General features: G+C 46.3%; 1 protein-coding gene across 1 annotated transcript in view; it reads left to right on the top strand.

Moving 5' to 3' along the window:
* ATP10A (ATPase phospholipid transporting 10A (putative)) overlaps nucleotides 1-14895 on the top strand; it is a 122615-nt gene that overhangs the window by 88944 nt on the left and 18776 nt on the right. Inside the window, exons 8-12 of the mRNA XM_032982462.2 lie at nucleotides 3146-3363; nucleotides 4882-5076; nucleotides 6489-7050; nucleotides 12522-12625; nucleotides 12797-12923. Coding sequence (XP_032838353.2) covers nucleotides 3146-3363; nucleotides 4882-5076; nucleotides 6489-7050; nucleotides 12522-12625; nucleotides 12797-12923 — 1206 coding nt within the window. The remainder of the gene's footprint in view (nucleotides 1-3145; nucleotides 3364-4881; nucleotides 5077-6488; nucleotides 7051-12521; nucleotides 12626-12796; nucleotides 12924-14895) is intronic.

Genomic DNA, 14895 nt, shown 5'->3' with positions numbered 1-14895 from the left:
CTCCCCAGACGGGCCCCCACCCCATCATCCCTCCCCAGATGTGCCCCCACCCCATCATCCCTCCCCAGATGTGCCCCCCACCCCATCATACCTCCCCAGATGTGCCCCCCACCCCATCATCCCTCCCCAGATGGGCCCCCACCCCATCACACCCCACCAGTGCAGAGAAGCACGGCAGTCCCTCAGTGTGCGGCTCCACTGCGGTGCTTCAGGCACCCTCTTGAAGCGACACACCGTGATGTCGTCCTGGTTTCAGCCGGGACAGAGTTAATGTTCTTCCCAGTAGCTGGTCCAGTGCTGTGTTTGGGATTTGGTGTGAGAATAACGGTGATAACACACCGATGCTTTAGCCGTTGCCGAGCTGCGCTTGCCTTAAGTTGAGGACGTTTCAGTTTCCCGTGCTCTGCCAGCGAGGAGCTGCACGAGAGGCTGGGAGGGAGCCCGGCCAGGGCAGCTGGGCTGAGCTACCCGAAGGGATATTCCGTCCCATACGGTGACACGTTCAGGATATAAACTGGGGGGAGTTGGCTGGGAGGGTGGATTGCTGCTCAGGCATCAGTCAGCAGGTGGTGAGCAATTGCCTTGTGCATCACTTGGCTTTTCTGGGGTTTTATTTTCACTTTTTAAAAATCGTATCCCTTTTCATTACTATTATTATACTTTATTATTATTGTTATTAATTTAGTTTAGTTATTAAACTGTTAAATGTGCTTATTTCAACCCACAAGTTTTATTTTTCTTTCCAACTCTCCTTCCCATCCCACTGGGAGCGGGGAGGCGTGAGTGAGCGACCGCGTGGCGCTTAGCTGCTGGCCGGGGTTAAACCGTAACAGATGCCCACATGGCTTCTTCCTTCCTTCCTTCCTCTCATGCCTGGGTTTCCTTTGGAAGGAAACTGGGATGCTGGGGGGAACAGTGAGCAGCCTGGCTCACACCTCGATCAGTGCTTACGGCACGCTGCAGACCACTTTGGGCTCGCAGTGTAGGCACCTTCTGATACAGCCAAACCTATGCTCAGTTGAATTAAATTCACAGTCTAGGGCTCTGCGCCTCCACTGAGAAGCAGCGTAGAGTCTTACAGAGCAGAAGAAAGTGGGAATTAGCGGGCAAGAGCGATGGAAGGGGGTGAAGTGAACTTTATTTCCCTGCACCTCATTACCATGCAACAGCAGGGCCGAGGAGGCCAGCGACCTCCCCGAGTTTTTGAGTCTTCTGGGTTGTGTCATGCGAATGGAGGGCCGAGGCGGGCACTGAGAGCAGAGGGCAGCGGTGCTGTGCTGCCCTGTCTGCAGCGGGGCGGCTCGAGGAGCAGCTGCCCTGGCAGCGCGGCGCGTGCCGTCGCTCGGCCTCCTCCCCAGCCCGCAGCAGAGAGGGGCGCGAGTCGCTCCAAGCCGTGCTGACGAAGTGCAGCTCCTCCGTCCCCTCCGGTCAGTCTGCACCAGCCCCAGGGCCTGGGCTGCTGGGCTGTGTCTGAGCTGTGGGGCAGAAGTGACGGGCAGCGTGCCCTGTGGTCTCTTCGCCGCGCCTCGGTCCAGCGGGAGCCGGAGCGCAGCGCAGGGCCTTGCGTGCCCGGGCGTGCAGTTAGAGCAACGCCTGGCTGGGCGATCACAGCCGGGACTGGGAAGCCCTCCCAGCTCCCACAGCTCAGACAGAGCCTGTACGTGTTACAAACGGAGTTGCAAAACCCTCTGGTGTGCAATACCGAACCCATAGACCCCTCAGCGCGGACTCCGTGTGGTCTCATTTCAACTCCTCCGACGGCTCAAACGTGTTTGGAAGTTGCAGCGGATGGCAAGGGTGAGACTTCTCTTTGATCGTAAAGCCAGCGACATCAAAAGTGATCCCGTGCCAGACCCACTATATGTAATGCAAGATTTCTCTCAGGAAGCGTTTTGGAAGAATTGTTGCTGTTGTTGTTAAATGCCTGAATAATTAACTTACATGCCAGCGATTTATCATTTGGCATTAGGAAGATCTAATTTGTTACACCAGAGCACTGAGACAAAGCTGAGCCACAAGTATGTAACTTGTACTGTATATCTGGATAGTATGGGTTATTTTGGGAGTGCGATGAATAGTCTTTCAATGAATACTCAATGAAGGAATAAATAGACACCTGTTAGAGTGGCATGTGCCTGCCTAATTAATAACCCAGATTATTAAATGCCCGTGGTCTTTAGGAATGGAAAAATACGTTCTACATCAGCTAGAGCTAAACGGAGCCTGTCATTAGAGGGGCTGGATTCCACAGCTGTTTCACACCTCTTCTTTCTGTTTCCTTTTTAACTTCTTTATGTCAAACTGCCAGGCTTGGCTTCTAACATTAACTGTTGTAGCTGGATCCTTGACTGGGGAAGCAATCACCCAGAACACATCATTTGGAAAAGCTCTTTCATCCCGTGTAAGCGAGATACTGCTCCCTGCAGCAAACAGTGGTAGAAGCAAGTGTTGCCGCAGGGGAAGGCAACCTGGCTGTGATAGTGCATGCTGCCTTGTCCTGCTTGTGCTGTCCAGAGAGGAGGGGATGGACTCCAGGGTGGTTTTAGCACTAGGCTAGGAGTCAAGAATGTGGACTCACTCGCGTCTTCGTTCTGCAGCAGATGGCCCTGACTTTGAGCGAGGCTTTTACACTGTCTGTACCTCATCTCTGTATATAAAATAAGGGCAGCAGTGCTCTGTAGGTGCGTTCTTCTGAGGACCTGTCAGATGTCGTTTAACTGGTTCTGGGTAGATGGGACATTTTTGCTGGAATATACTTTCTGTGAAACTTCCATATTCTGTCGGGAAGGACAAGAACATTTTCTGGGTTGTTTATTTCCTTCTCAGAGACCGAATGACTTGGTTGGTTTCATCAGGCTGATCTGCGGAGGAGTCCTCAGGAATGCAGCGGGTTCCCAGGGGGTGCGGTGGGGGCAGGCAGTGATGCACCACGTTTCTGATCACATTGCCTGTATGCTCTGTTACGTGCTACCATTCGGTAGACTTTGCTACCTCCTGATGGATAATGGAATCATTCCTTATTAGCGTGAAAGCACGGTATGATCTTAAAACCACATCGCTTGAACTAAGTCACCATGTCCCTCTCCCTCTTTCTCAGCCGCGTTTAACATGCGCAACATTTCTCCCTCTGTACTTTTACCGATAGCCAAACGCTTAGCAATGTACCAAGAGCCTGATTCCGAGGAAGATGAGGCAGCCCCAAAAGGAGGAACTCTATCCCAGCGTGATAGCATCTGCAGCCATCAGAGCATCAAAGTCATCCACAGAAGCCAGAGCACCAAAACCCACCGGCGCACGGGTAGCAGAGCTGAAGCAAAACGAGCAAGCATTCTGTCCAAGCACACCGCCTTCAGTAGCCCAATGGTGAGACATGAGAGCTAAAGGCAGAGCGTCCTGTGTCTTTTAATAGAACAGTGTCCTGGGGGGGGGGGGAGAGGTAAAGGGACCTACAGCACGTTGTGCACCTCTTACGGACTTCGTGTCGGCATTCTTATTTCTGTAGCCCCAGCTGTTTGCACAGAAACACTCAGCTGTTGGCACAGAGCCTATCTAGTGACCTTCTGCCTAGGAGCAAGGTAAGGGCAACCTGAAACCGCTGGTTTAGTTATACCTTGATTTGGAAAAGAAAACATATGCCTGCCCTTTATCTACGGAAGCTGAGCGTAACGTAAGCTTTGAGATCAAGGATTTTAATTGCTCTGCGTACGCCTCTTCTCTTCTCTTTTGTCAGAGGATTTTACAGCTAACGAGTGCTGGGCTGGACACCGTGTATTCCAATTCTCAGACACTCTTGCTGTGCATCATAGCATAATTTTTAGTGTGAAACAAGGCTATCAGAGGAATGCATGTGTTGGATTTTAAGAAAATAAAAACCTTTACATTTCAAAATGTTGGTGAATTTCTGTCCTTACAACTCTGCATTGTTTAATTTATTTTATACTGTAGTAGTTCTGTGGCAGTTTTACGTGAGCTGAATGGTAATAAGGAAACAGGGAAGCCAAGTCTTGTCTACCTAGGGATTTTGCATTGTTGCAGTGTTGACACAAATTCACCCTGAAAACAAATTACAAATATAGACACCGAAAGATGCTGTCTGCACTGGTGGAACTTCTTGATTTCAGTCAAGAGTAAGCTCCTTTGGTACAATTCCAAGCTGCAGTTTTCACACTGGGGGTTCTGTGCTTGCTCAGTTTCATCAGCTGCTGAGCATCAGCAGATAAAATTCTGCTGAAGAAAGAGCCTTAGATCAGTTTTAATCTTTCGTATCCTTGCTTCCTCCTATCTTAAGAAATTCCAGAGTTTGCTTTGACAAGAAATAGACTAAATAAGTGGAAAGTACTGATGAAATAGAGTGGAAGGTGCTCTGTGTTTCAGTGTGAAAAACCACAGGAATTACCTTCAAACGTGTAGACGGTGGTTCTTCTCTAACGGACAATCCAAGACGGTTTCATTTCATTGTGCTGATGTAAGGCCAAGCTTTCAATGTCATTGCTGTCTAATTTTTCCACTCTTTTGGTCTCTGTAGTGTACCACCCTTTAGTAATAGATAGTAAATGTCTCGAATTAGACAGGAGAGAGGGAGGAGTATTGGTATGTAACTCGTGCCTGCTGCCCCCCCAAGTAGATGGCTGTTGCCTCTCTAAGTGTCTGTAGTGAAAGGTCGATGACACGGTTATTCCCACTTCCATTTCTGTCGGTAGGCTCCCTGTTAACTGTTTACTGTCTAGAATTGGTGTCTTACAGTCCTCTCCACCTCCACCCTGGTGTGTAAGGCCACCATAAAACTCTTGGTATTGACACTGCTTTGGATACTTGGGTTGCTTGTTGCTGCTTTGTAAATTTACAGCGTCACAAGTACTAATCACTGCTGTTTATTACTAGGAGAAGGACATCACACCTGACCCAAGATTGTTGGAAAAGGTGAATGAATGTGCAAAGCATCTGGAGGTCATGAGGAGCCACGAGCAGCCGTTATCCCATCTGAGTCCAGAACTATGTGACATTTTTGACTTCTTCATCGCTTTGACAATATGCAACACAGTTGTGGTTACTGCACCAAATCAGCCCCGGCAGAAGGTGGGTTAAAGAAACAGCGAAAGGGAGTTTAAGCCTCTTTTGCATTGATACTAATTTATCTGCTAAATTAGGGAAATTAGAACCTCCTCTTCTAGTGAGAAGCAACTAGAGGTAGTTGTGAGACCACCCGTCGAGCGGCTCTGTGATTGAAGGCGTTTAGTTACGCATTAGTCAAATAGATTATGTCAGCTCTTTCACTTACCTTCAAGGTGAGATGTGCTTTCATCAACAGCTTCAAGATACTTCTGAAACTCTCCTGTTTTCTTGTACTCTAACTTACTCCGTTAATAAATGTAAGTATGCGTGTAAATACGTGTGCAAACTGATTTGTAAATGTGCAAGACTTCCCAGGATATAATATAAGCTGTCTGTGAATGTTTTGTACGTATGGATTAAATTAAGAAAAGGCTGAGACATCTATAAAAAGCTTAAAAAGAAAATATACTCGAAAAACGTCACTTAAAACTTTCAAATTATGTAGACATGTCTTAAGCTGATTATGAGAAATAATGATCTTTACTGCTTAAATTCACCTAAATCAGTGTCACTGATGAATGAGAATTTCAAAAACAATTCCAAGGTGATCTGTAAAACAGAAGTACGATGAAATGCAGTGTTAAAGCTAGCCAGCAGCTGGAATTTCCATTCTGGAGAAAATTCTACGATTTGTTTCTGTTCCAGATTGGAATAAAAAGTGAACTAGTCTGCAAAATGACATATTTTGTGCCAGGGAAACATTTGGAAAATGCTCAACTCTGCTGTTTTAGGACCGCTACACTGTTACACAATAGTTTAATATATATTAGTATGAATATGCTATTGCTATTAATAACATCATATCTGTGAAAAAGATTTATGTAAACTGAGATGAGTGATAAAACCAAAGCAAAATGCTTTGATGCTGAAAGAGGAGGCAGTGGAAATTATTTATTTCAAGATGTTCCCATTGAGAATGTTGTCAACATTAGCATATTCTCATAAAACTTGTCTGATACCACACTCCTCTATAGAAAACTCTTGTATTTACTGCTTCATTTTTTCGCTACTTCTCCGAACATGCACAAGGCAAGGCAGTGCTTCCTGCTAACGGTGGCTTCCGCCCCGCGGCAGGGGTGGCGGTGCCACATTGCTAGGCTGTCCATTGGGCGTGTCTGAGGAGGTGAAATAAGAAAAAATGGGTTTAATACAAACAGACGTGCCTTCACACACAGGTACAACGGTGAGGTTCTAGTAAGTTTTTTTGCTGTTGAGTCCGTTTTGTCCGTTTCCTCTCTCAAAGCACAAATACCATTGCCTTTTGCTCTCAGAGATACTCTCTTTAATCGGGGCTGCTTAGGCTGAATATCGGTGTCAGAATTCTTGCACAGCTTCTCTTTGGGTTTTCTTTATCGGTTTGTATTTTACTTCTCAAGGTTAGAGACCGATTTGGACTGAAGTCCCCGGTAAAGACCATAGAAGACTTCATTCGGAGATTCGCTCCGAGCCGCCTGACCTCGGGGTCGAACAGCAGCAGTCCGTCCGGCCTAGCCGCCGGCAAACCAGCGCACAGGTTTGGGTTAAGTGCGCTTTCATCTCCGTCTGCGGCGAGCGCTTTGTTAAAGCTGGAGGAGGAGCTGGCGTACTCGGCGCAGGTGAATAACAACGGCTACAGCTCCCCGCAGGACAGGGCGGCGGGGGGGAGCGGGCCGGGGGGAGGAGAGCTGCGCTACGAGGCGGAGAGCCCGGACGAAGCCGCTCTCGTCTACGCGGCCAGGGCGTACAGCTGCTCGCTGGTCGGCAGGCTGGCTGACCAGGTCTCGGTGGAGCTGCCTCACCTGGGGACGCTGAGCTTCGGAGTACTGCACACGCTGGGCTTTGATCCCGTCAGGAAGCGGATGTCAGTCGTGGTCAGGCATCCTCTCACAGGCGAAATAAACGTTTACACCAAAGGAGCGGATTCGGTGATTATGGATCTTCTCCTGCCCTGCTCTTCAGGTACACCTCTTACTTACCTGTGCGGGACGGGGGCGTGGGGGGAAGGCGGTTCTGCTTCACTGCTGAAAAATTCGGCATTCCTTATTGCCTTCTCTGGGGAGGAGACCTGCTTGCTTTGGTCGTCAATATAGGGAAGGGTAGAACGGCAACCTTCTTTTACAACCCCTTGTTCTTACAGCAGATTTTCTGTTAGAAATTACTGGTTCCTTACCCTACAGGAACGAGTGAAATTAAATTTTCGTACAAGATCTTCTACCAGCAAGCTTTATTTTGAAGGAATTTCTTGAAACTCTGCCAAAGCAGTTTACACCTCGTCGGGAAAACCTGCCTGTCAGTGCAGGGATGTTTGAGTATTTTTTCTGAAAGCAAAGCGCTTCCCACTGCAGCTCACCCCTGTTTCATCAGTGAATCTTGACGTCCTCTTGCTGCGGTATGTTGGCATTTACGCTGGTTTGACTGGGACGCACCAAAGGGCACTGGGACTCAGTCAGCCAGCGCAGCAGGAAGGGTGAGGCAAAAGGAGGAGGGATACTCTTCGGATGGGAAACCCGGGCTCCAGATAGGTAACGGGCTGGCAGGGAAAAGCCACGTAGCTGTTTGGAACGCGGAGTGCTGCCCTCGGGCACGGAGACTTCTCCAGCACCCAGCCGTCACATGAAACGGGAACAACTTTAAATAGCTGCCAAGGGTAAGCAGCTGGATCCAGGAAGAACCCTGTAAGCTTTCAGAAGGTGCAGAAGACACCCGGGTTTCAGTTTGCATGAATCACTTTGCATCTAATTTACTGTCTTTTCAACACGGAATTTAATCTGGTGTTTAAAGGTTACCCCAGTATGAATGGACAGAGCCCAGAAGCGCTCGAGGTACTTCCCATGTTTCACCAGTGCCTTGGCTTTGTGGTTACACTGACATTAGTTGGAGTAAACAATTGTGAAAGGCTTACACTGTGTAATTTTAGTTTAATGAAATACAGAAAAATGTTGGCATTAGTTTTCTGTTTACAGCCATATAAATCAAAGCTGAGCCAAAAAAATTAAGAACAACTTGTCCTTAACTAACAACAAAGTATTCATGAATAATTTTCTAGTAAAGATCTGATATCACAGAAGGTACACAGAGCATCTGTGGAAATTTCTTTCCCTCCAGAGTACTAACAGAATTTGTAGTACTGAGAATTTCTAATAACATACCTAGAAAATAATCTTTGGAAATGAGTTCTCGGAATGAGAACTGAGCATTAAAAAGAAAATAAAAGATTATTTTATGCCAAGTCTTAAGTATTTTGTCACCGTATCACAGACTGTTTGAAGCTGCTGCGTTTGTTCATAGTAGACTCAATGGATCAAGGAATTTTCAGGCAAATTTCCTGCAGACCTAGGACCCATCTAGGTAAAAACAGTAAGGCTAGTTAGAAAACTAAACAACGGTGACATTACCAAAGGTGGTTTATGTCAGAGAAGGGGAAAAAGCCTTCCTGAAGGTCGCTGTTGGCAGTGATCAGATTCTGTAGCAGTGATTCTGCCGTCTTTACAGGCAAGCAAATTGAAGGTGGCTTTGAAATTGTGCCCTTCCTTTTTTTCATTTTTCAGCCCAAATTGAACTGTGAGTTTTAGTACGTTTTGCTTTGGCAGGCCCTAAGGTGCAGCCACTAGAACCTCGCAAGCAGTTTCCCTTGTTTTCTATCCCTCTAAGCCACTGCTGGCCTCGGTATTTCCGTATGTTTCAGTGGATCTGCCTGAAAAATGTTTGACATTTGTCTCGAGCAGGTTCGCTCCTGGAACTGAATCTGCAGTCTCGGGCTGCAGTGTCCTGGTGGCAGCGGGTATGCTGGGAATGGTTCCTTTTTCCTGTTACAGGGACATATTCCCCAGGTAGCGGGAGCCTCAGAATATTTATGCTGTGGCTGTTATCTCCCTTGCATACTCTGTTGGTGGCTCCAATCTGTCCCCTGGTGCTGGTGGAACGTGGGTGTGAGAGGAGATGTAATGCTGCGAAAATCCAGGCGTTTATCATCCCAAGGAATTGACCCATCAGTGAATCAACACGGCAGCTACGCCCAGCGCTCGCTCTTTGCTACCCGAGTGCCCCGGGGACACGTAACTCCTGCACCAGCCAGGCATGCATCTTGAGACTTTGTGGGACTTGTGCTCTTAGATTGAAAGACGAAGGCAGCACTGTGTCCCTGGCCCCCCCAACTCTGCCATCGCGTTGCATGGCTGGGTCCTACCAGACGCAGAGGTCCTGTTTGTTTGGGAGGCAGAGCAGCTTCAAACATGATGTGAGGAACAGCCAGAAGCCAGCGTGTTATGCTGTAGCTCCGGCTGTGTCTTACAGAAAATCAGAAATCACCATAAGCTTCAAAACAAGCTCCTTGAATTGACTCCATTCCTTCCGCCCGTGTATCTGGTTGAGGCCGTGAAGCCTGACGTTTTCTGATAGCATGCAGGCGGTTACAAAAGCCTTGAAGTGATGCCCGAGAGAGTTGGGGTTTTACTGCATCTCAAGAGTCACCGTGCTCATAAACGAGAAAGTTACTGTTTGAGTCAATAACCAAGCTGCATAGGAACCGTGGAGTGGACACAAGTCGCTGAGAAATCAGTGACTGGGCTGGCTTCCTGCAGCCTGCCCCTGTGAAAGGGAATGAAGCAAGCAGGTCGCCGCCGGCTCTCTGCCGGGGGGGGCTGGCCTGCCGGTGTTTGCTTCCGTGGGGCACCTGCTCACACTGTGCAGCGCAGGCCCTGCATCCGGGCTCAAAAGAATCTCCATGACTGGGTCCTGTCTGCCAGAGGCTCCTTCCCTCCTTGTAACTTCTGAGCACACGATGGACCTCGGGGCAGGACTGGCGATGCGCATGAAGGGCTGGAAGGGGTTTAGCTCTCCTCGGTTCGCTGGTGGAGGAGGGAGACGGAGCCTGCCGCGCTCGAATTGGGAATTCACACAGAAAACTGTGTGCACATCTCTACTTGTAGGGCGATTACTGTCGTTGTTCCTTGGAAGTGGTAAAAGCATTTGACACTGTGGTCACTGCATTAGTGCCCGTGGTTCTCAGACAGACCTGAAGGGATGAGCAACACTGAAAGTGCGAGGAACGACTTTTGGTGTGTCTAAGCACCTATTCAAGCTTGCACCAGTTGGAATCGGTGACTGAAACAGGCACTCCCATAAGGCAGTTTTGTGGGGGATAAGCAAGAAATATGGCGTTTCTCTCTAGAATAGCAATGTATCACCATATATTAGGAAGAGTGTTTGCCTGCTTTATTCTTCTAAAGTTAAAAAAGCTGACTCACTCATACAAGAAGCCTGCAAGAAGGTTTGCTGCAGTACTTCTCCCAGAAGAAAATTACACAGCCAAGTCACATATGTGAAAAAGATTATAATGCACAAATAGAAAAGAAGCTACATGAATCTGTGTTGGGTTGCCAGTTTAGGAAATGCACTTCTCCGCTTGATGTTGCAGCTGAATCTAGTTGTAAGCCGGTTTAATAGCTTCTGGAGGAACCTTGTGGTGTGTGTGTTGGAGCCACAGGCTATAGTGTAAGAAGGGGCTTTCCAATTGCAAATATTTGTAGGGATGTTCTTCCAGAATAACGTATCGGTATTGACGCTTTGAGAAAATCTATAGTGATAGCACAGGTAGCATTAATAGATAGCTGGACAGGCCCTACCAGAATATCCCTACCAGGATTCACCATATGACCTTACTCAGACACATCAATAAAACGAAGGAATGCCTGAGATCCCACAGTCTTTGTGGATTCCTTTAGGAATAGCTGGGTACGTACACTCCAAGCTTTACAGACCTAGAGAGACTAGGACATCTTTAAGGGTGGAAAATAGCTATACAGTGGGTAAAGTGTGCTGATATATGGCTGAGATAACAGGGACAAAAACCAGAATATTGGGATTCCAAGCTCCCGGCAACTTCCTACAACATTTGTACATGTTTGTGCTGGAGCTTCTGAACACCCAGTGAGACCCTGTGCTGCTGTATAAATATGAAAGTGCTGGGTGCTGTGTAAGTCTGTAGACAGACAGACAGAGGTGTATATGCCTGGTCACACACGGCAAGATCAAACTGGGTATGAATGCCCGCGGGGAAAATGGGAACTGGAAAGTATCAACAGTAAGATATTGTGTCATCTATTTTAGATACCTGTATTCAGTCAGGGCTGAGTGTAAGGGTCTAGTGCCTGTAGGATTCGGCATGGTCAGCTGAGAGAGGTGAGCACATCTAACAGTGAACTGAGATCATACGCAGTGGGTCTCTGCAGGCACTCCGAACTTCTGGGGGTGAGGGGCATTCACCTGACTCCGTGGCTGGTTGCTGTGCAAGGACCACTAACACAAGTGTTGCACTGAGGAACAGCTCCGAATACGGAATTATAATCCCGAAATGATTCTACACCCCAAAGTAACATGTAGACTTGAGGAAAAAATATTATATGACATCAGGGAATAGGAAAACCTGTCATAAGGTGCCAGTCATTCCCACTCAGTGGCTCCAAACTAAAAACTTCTCAGACTGTACATTTACTTTAGTACTTACTAACCCTGCGATTCATATTATTTAAGATTGCTGCTGCAGTACATTGTACGTGAACCTGTCTTGATCCTAGATGATAAAAATAGGCAAATCACCTGTTTGTAACTTTTGAAGACATGGTTTCAGGTAATGAAAAGGAACAAAACATGTTGCCATCATATTCGTTACTCTTTTTTGATCACAGTGTGAACACGTTGAACCAATCCCAGCTAAAGAGAGAAAAGGAACAGATGCTCTCTCCTGATTTTGAATTCTTACACATGACTTCAAGTGAAGAGTAAAGCTAAGTGGAAGTTTTGCTGCTGCATTCAAGGTAGAAGCTAGCTGTGAGGTCTGAACAAGTGTAAATTCTCTTCTAAATGAAATCACAGTCATACTCAGAACTTCGTGCACTGACTCAGGCCAACGGGTGGTGCCAATGCAGCAGTAACACAAGCACCTTCCTGCACGCAGGTGTACAAACCAGAGCACTGGTTCTGGTTCTTTCGAGGGATTGACCCTGGTTGAAAACTACGTTCTGTTTTTAAGTGTCGTTTCCCTGCACACGATGAGATGTGGAGAAGCAATTGCTAAGTGCTGTATTTGGCATCATACTTCTGTCTGACATTATTGTTTGCTGTGAAGAATATCCTGATTTCGTATTCAGGACAAACAAATACTCAAGGAATAAGAAAAATAAGGTTTTTCTAACATACATTCACAATGACTTTTGAAGAGAGAAGACAGAAAAGATAGAAGAAAAAAGACAAGATATTTTTTTCTATATTGAATGTTTCATTTGAGCTCCCCAGGAGACATCAGCAGCTCTTCAAAAGTATCAGTTATAAAGTACCAGTACAGTGAGTGCCGCAGACAAGTTTTTGTTCTCTGGGGCCATTCAGCTGCTGTTATTTTTCAATCACTAATTTCTTTTTTTATTCTTATCTAGATGACCCTCGGGGCAAACATCAAAAAAAAATCCAAACCAAAACCCAGAATTACCTTAACCTGTATGCTGTGGATGGGCTGCGGACCCTCTGTATTGCAAAAAGAGTAAGTAAATGCAGACGCTTCGTTTGCTTTTAAGGAGAGTCTTGACGAAGATTACTGAAGGCATTTATCAATTCATTGTTCTTGATTCATAACTTCTTTTTCATTTTATTCGGTAAAGTCTGAATGCCTTTGCATCTCACTGACTGTGCCCTCACATACTCTTTTTAATAGGTTCTTAGCAAGGAAGAGTATGCCTGTTGGTTAAAAAGTCATTTACAAGCAGAATCCTCTATTGAAAATCGTGAAGAACTTCTGTTTCAGTCAGCACTGCGGATAGAGAAGAATCTGCATCTGCTAGGTAATGGAATGAGAGCTGGACATGAAATTAAAATGTGTTAAAAATTCTGAAAGCTTGGCTATGAAATCCGTTCTTTCCCTTAAATGGTTTCTGACAGTAGAGAAATTGGCTTCTTTTGGACCTTGGCATGGCTGTCATGCGCAGCACCACAAAGGAATGGGCTATAATTAACAGAGCAGACATACCCTGGTTTCTTTGCTTCTGCCATCATTTTAGCACTGGTGAAACGAGTGGAGTAATACCAGGGAGGAATTTGACACAGTGTCATATATACTTCGTACTGATGCAGTTAAAAATCACTGTATGTAAAATGCATTTCGAGAACTGAGCCGTTCTCTTCCTCTGCTGAGTTGGGACGTTGAGAGCACTGAGATCCTAAAATGTGTGTATCTTCACTACCACTCCACCCATCCAACTGCTTTTTCCAGCAAGGAAACTGGGGCAGCCATAACACCGCTGGGGATAACAGCCGTCACCAACCGACAGCATGCCTGTCTCTGGGGCACAAGATCCACCTCGCCCAGCTTCTCATGTATCTGGAACAGATCTCTAAGGCTCCCCATGTAGCCAGTGGAGACAGAAAAAGGAAGTGCAGGTCATTTGCTCTTTTTTAGATACCCACTTCAGGATTCGATGAATCACACCCTTGAAGTGTCTTTCTCTCCTCTGACTTAACGGGGAGCACGGGGTGACTAATTCAGACCACATTAATCAGGAAGATCCCACCATGGTTCTGCCTGTTGGCTCTGGATGCACCCTGGGGGGAAAAAAAAAAAAAAAAATAAACAAAAACCAACCAAACCAAACCAAACAAAACAAAAGTGAAATTGAACTGTCAGACAAATAACTGACCTCTAGCCACTTATTTCTAGTAAACTACCCACTCAGTCATTCCACAAGAACTTTACACTGTGGTTTGTATCTTACAACGATCAGTTATGATGAGGTTGCAGGAATAAAAAAGTGAGTCTGCAGTAGGAATATCTTTTCCTTTGTACACTGTTGGGATAACAACGGCTTTCCCAGCACAGCCCTAAGAATGTGCTTCCACCCACATGACTGGTGCTCAGACTTCAGGTGGGCTCTATTGCTAAAATGCTTTTTTCAAGGAACAACCATAGGAATAATAAATAACTGAGGAAAGTCGACTTTGCTTTTCCTGTTGTGCCAGGTAACTTGCATGTCTGTTGTCTCCTCATTCTCTCGTAGTAAGGGCTTGCATTTCCTCACGCTGAGGCCCTACTGAAACTCAGTGGAGCACTGATGTGTCACTGGTGACACTGAACTTGGTCCTGAGTGGGTTTTGCTACAGGATTTGAAAATCTTGTCTGTGTCAACTGATTTATGAAAGCATAGGAAAGATATTCAGTGTCTTAAAAACAGGTAGAGAGATACACTGAACACATGAAAAAGCCACATTTTACTTTCACATCATGGCCAACGGATTTATGATTTATTCTCTGCTGTATCTCATTTGGCAGCCAGTGTCTTTCTGCAAGAGCAAAAAAACAGCAACAAGGCAGGAAAAGGTTTATGTCTGCAGCCTCATGTGGTGTTGCCAAGCTGCAGGCCTGCTGTCATTCCCCTTCAAAGGGAGAAATCTCCAGTGACCCAGACTTTTCTAGTTGAGGAAAGGCAGTTAAGACCCTTAAGACTGAAGCCGCCTCCTAGAAGCAACAATATCTTCTCTAGCAACATTCAGAAGAAATGGTGAAGATACAGAGCAGAGAGACAATAAGCAAAGATATATCAGCCTCTTAAGCCTCTGAGGCTAGAAGTGGCGTGAGACTGCTTTTGAAGTTTTGAATTCTGAATTTGTTGCTGACTGTTGATGCAGATGTTTACCCCAGCTACTTTCCGCTCCTCTTTCTTGATACCCAAAAAAGCTGCCCAGATCTTGCAACCATTGGTAATTTAGCTATTTCCCAATAAAAATGGCTCCGGGTTTTTTTTAAAAATCCAAGCTTCCAAT

Source organism: Tyto alba, unplaced genomic scaffold (genome assembly GCF_018691265.1).
Source record: "Tyto alba isolate M040663 unplaced genomic scaffold, T.alba_DEE_v4.0 Super-Scaffold_14, whole genome shotgun sequence".
Taxonomy (NCBI): Eukaryota; Metazoa; Chordata; class Aves; order Strigiformes; family Tytonidae; genus Tyto; species Tyto alba.
This window is presented reverse-complemented; position numbering and strand designations above follow the sequence as displayed.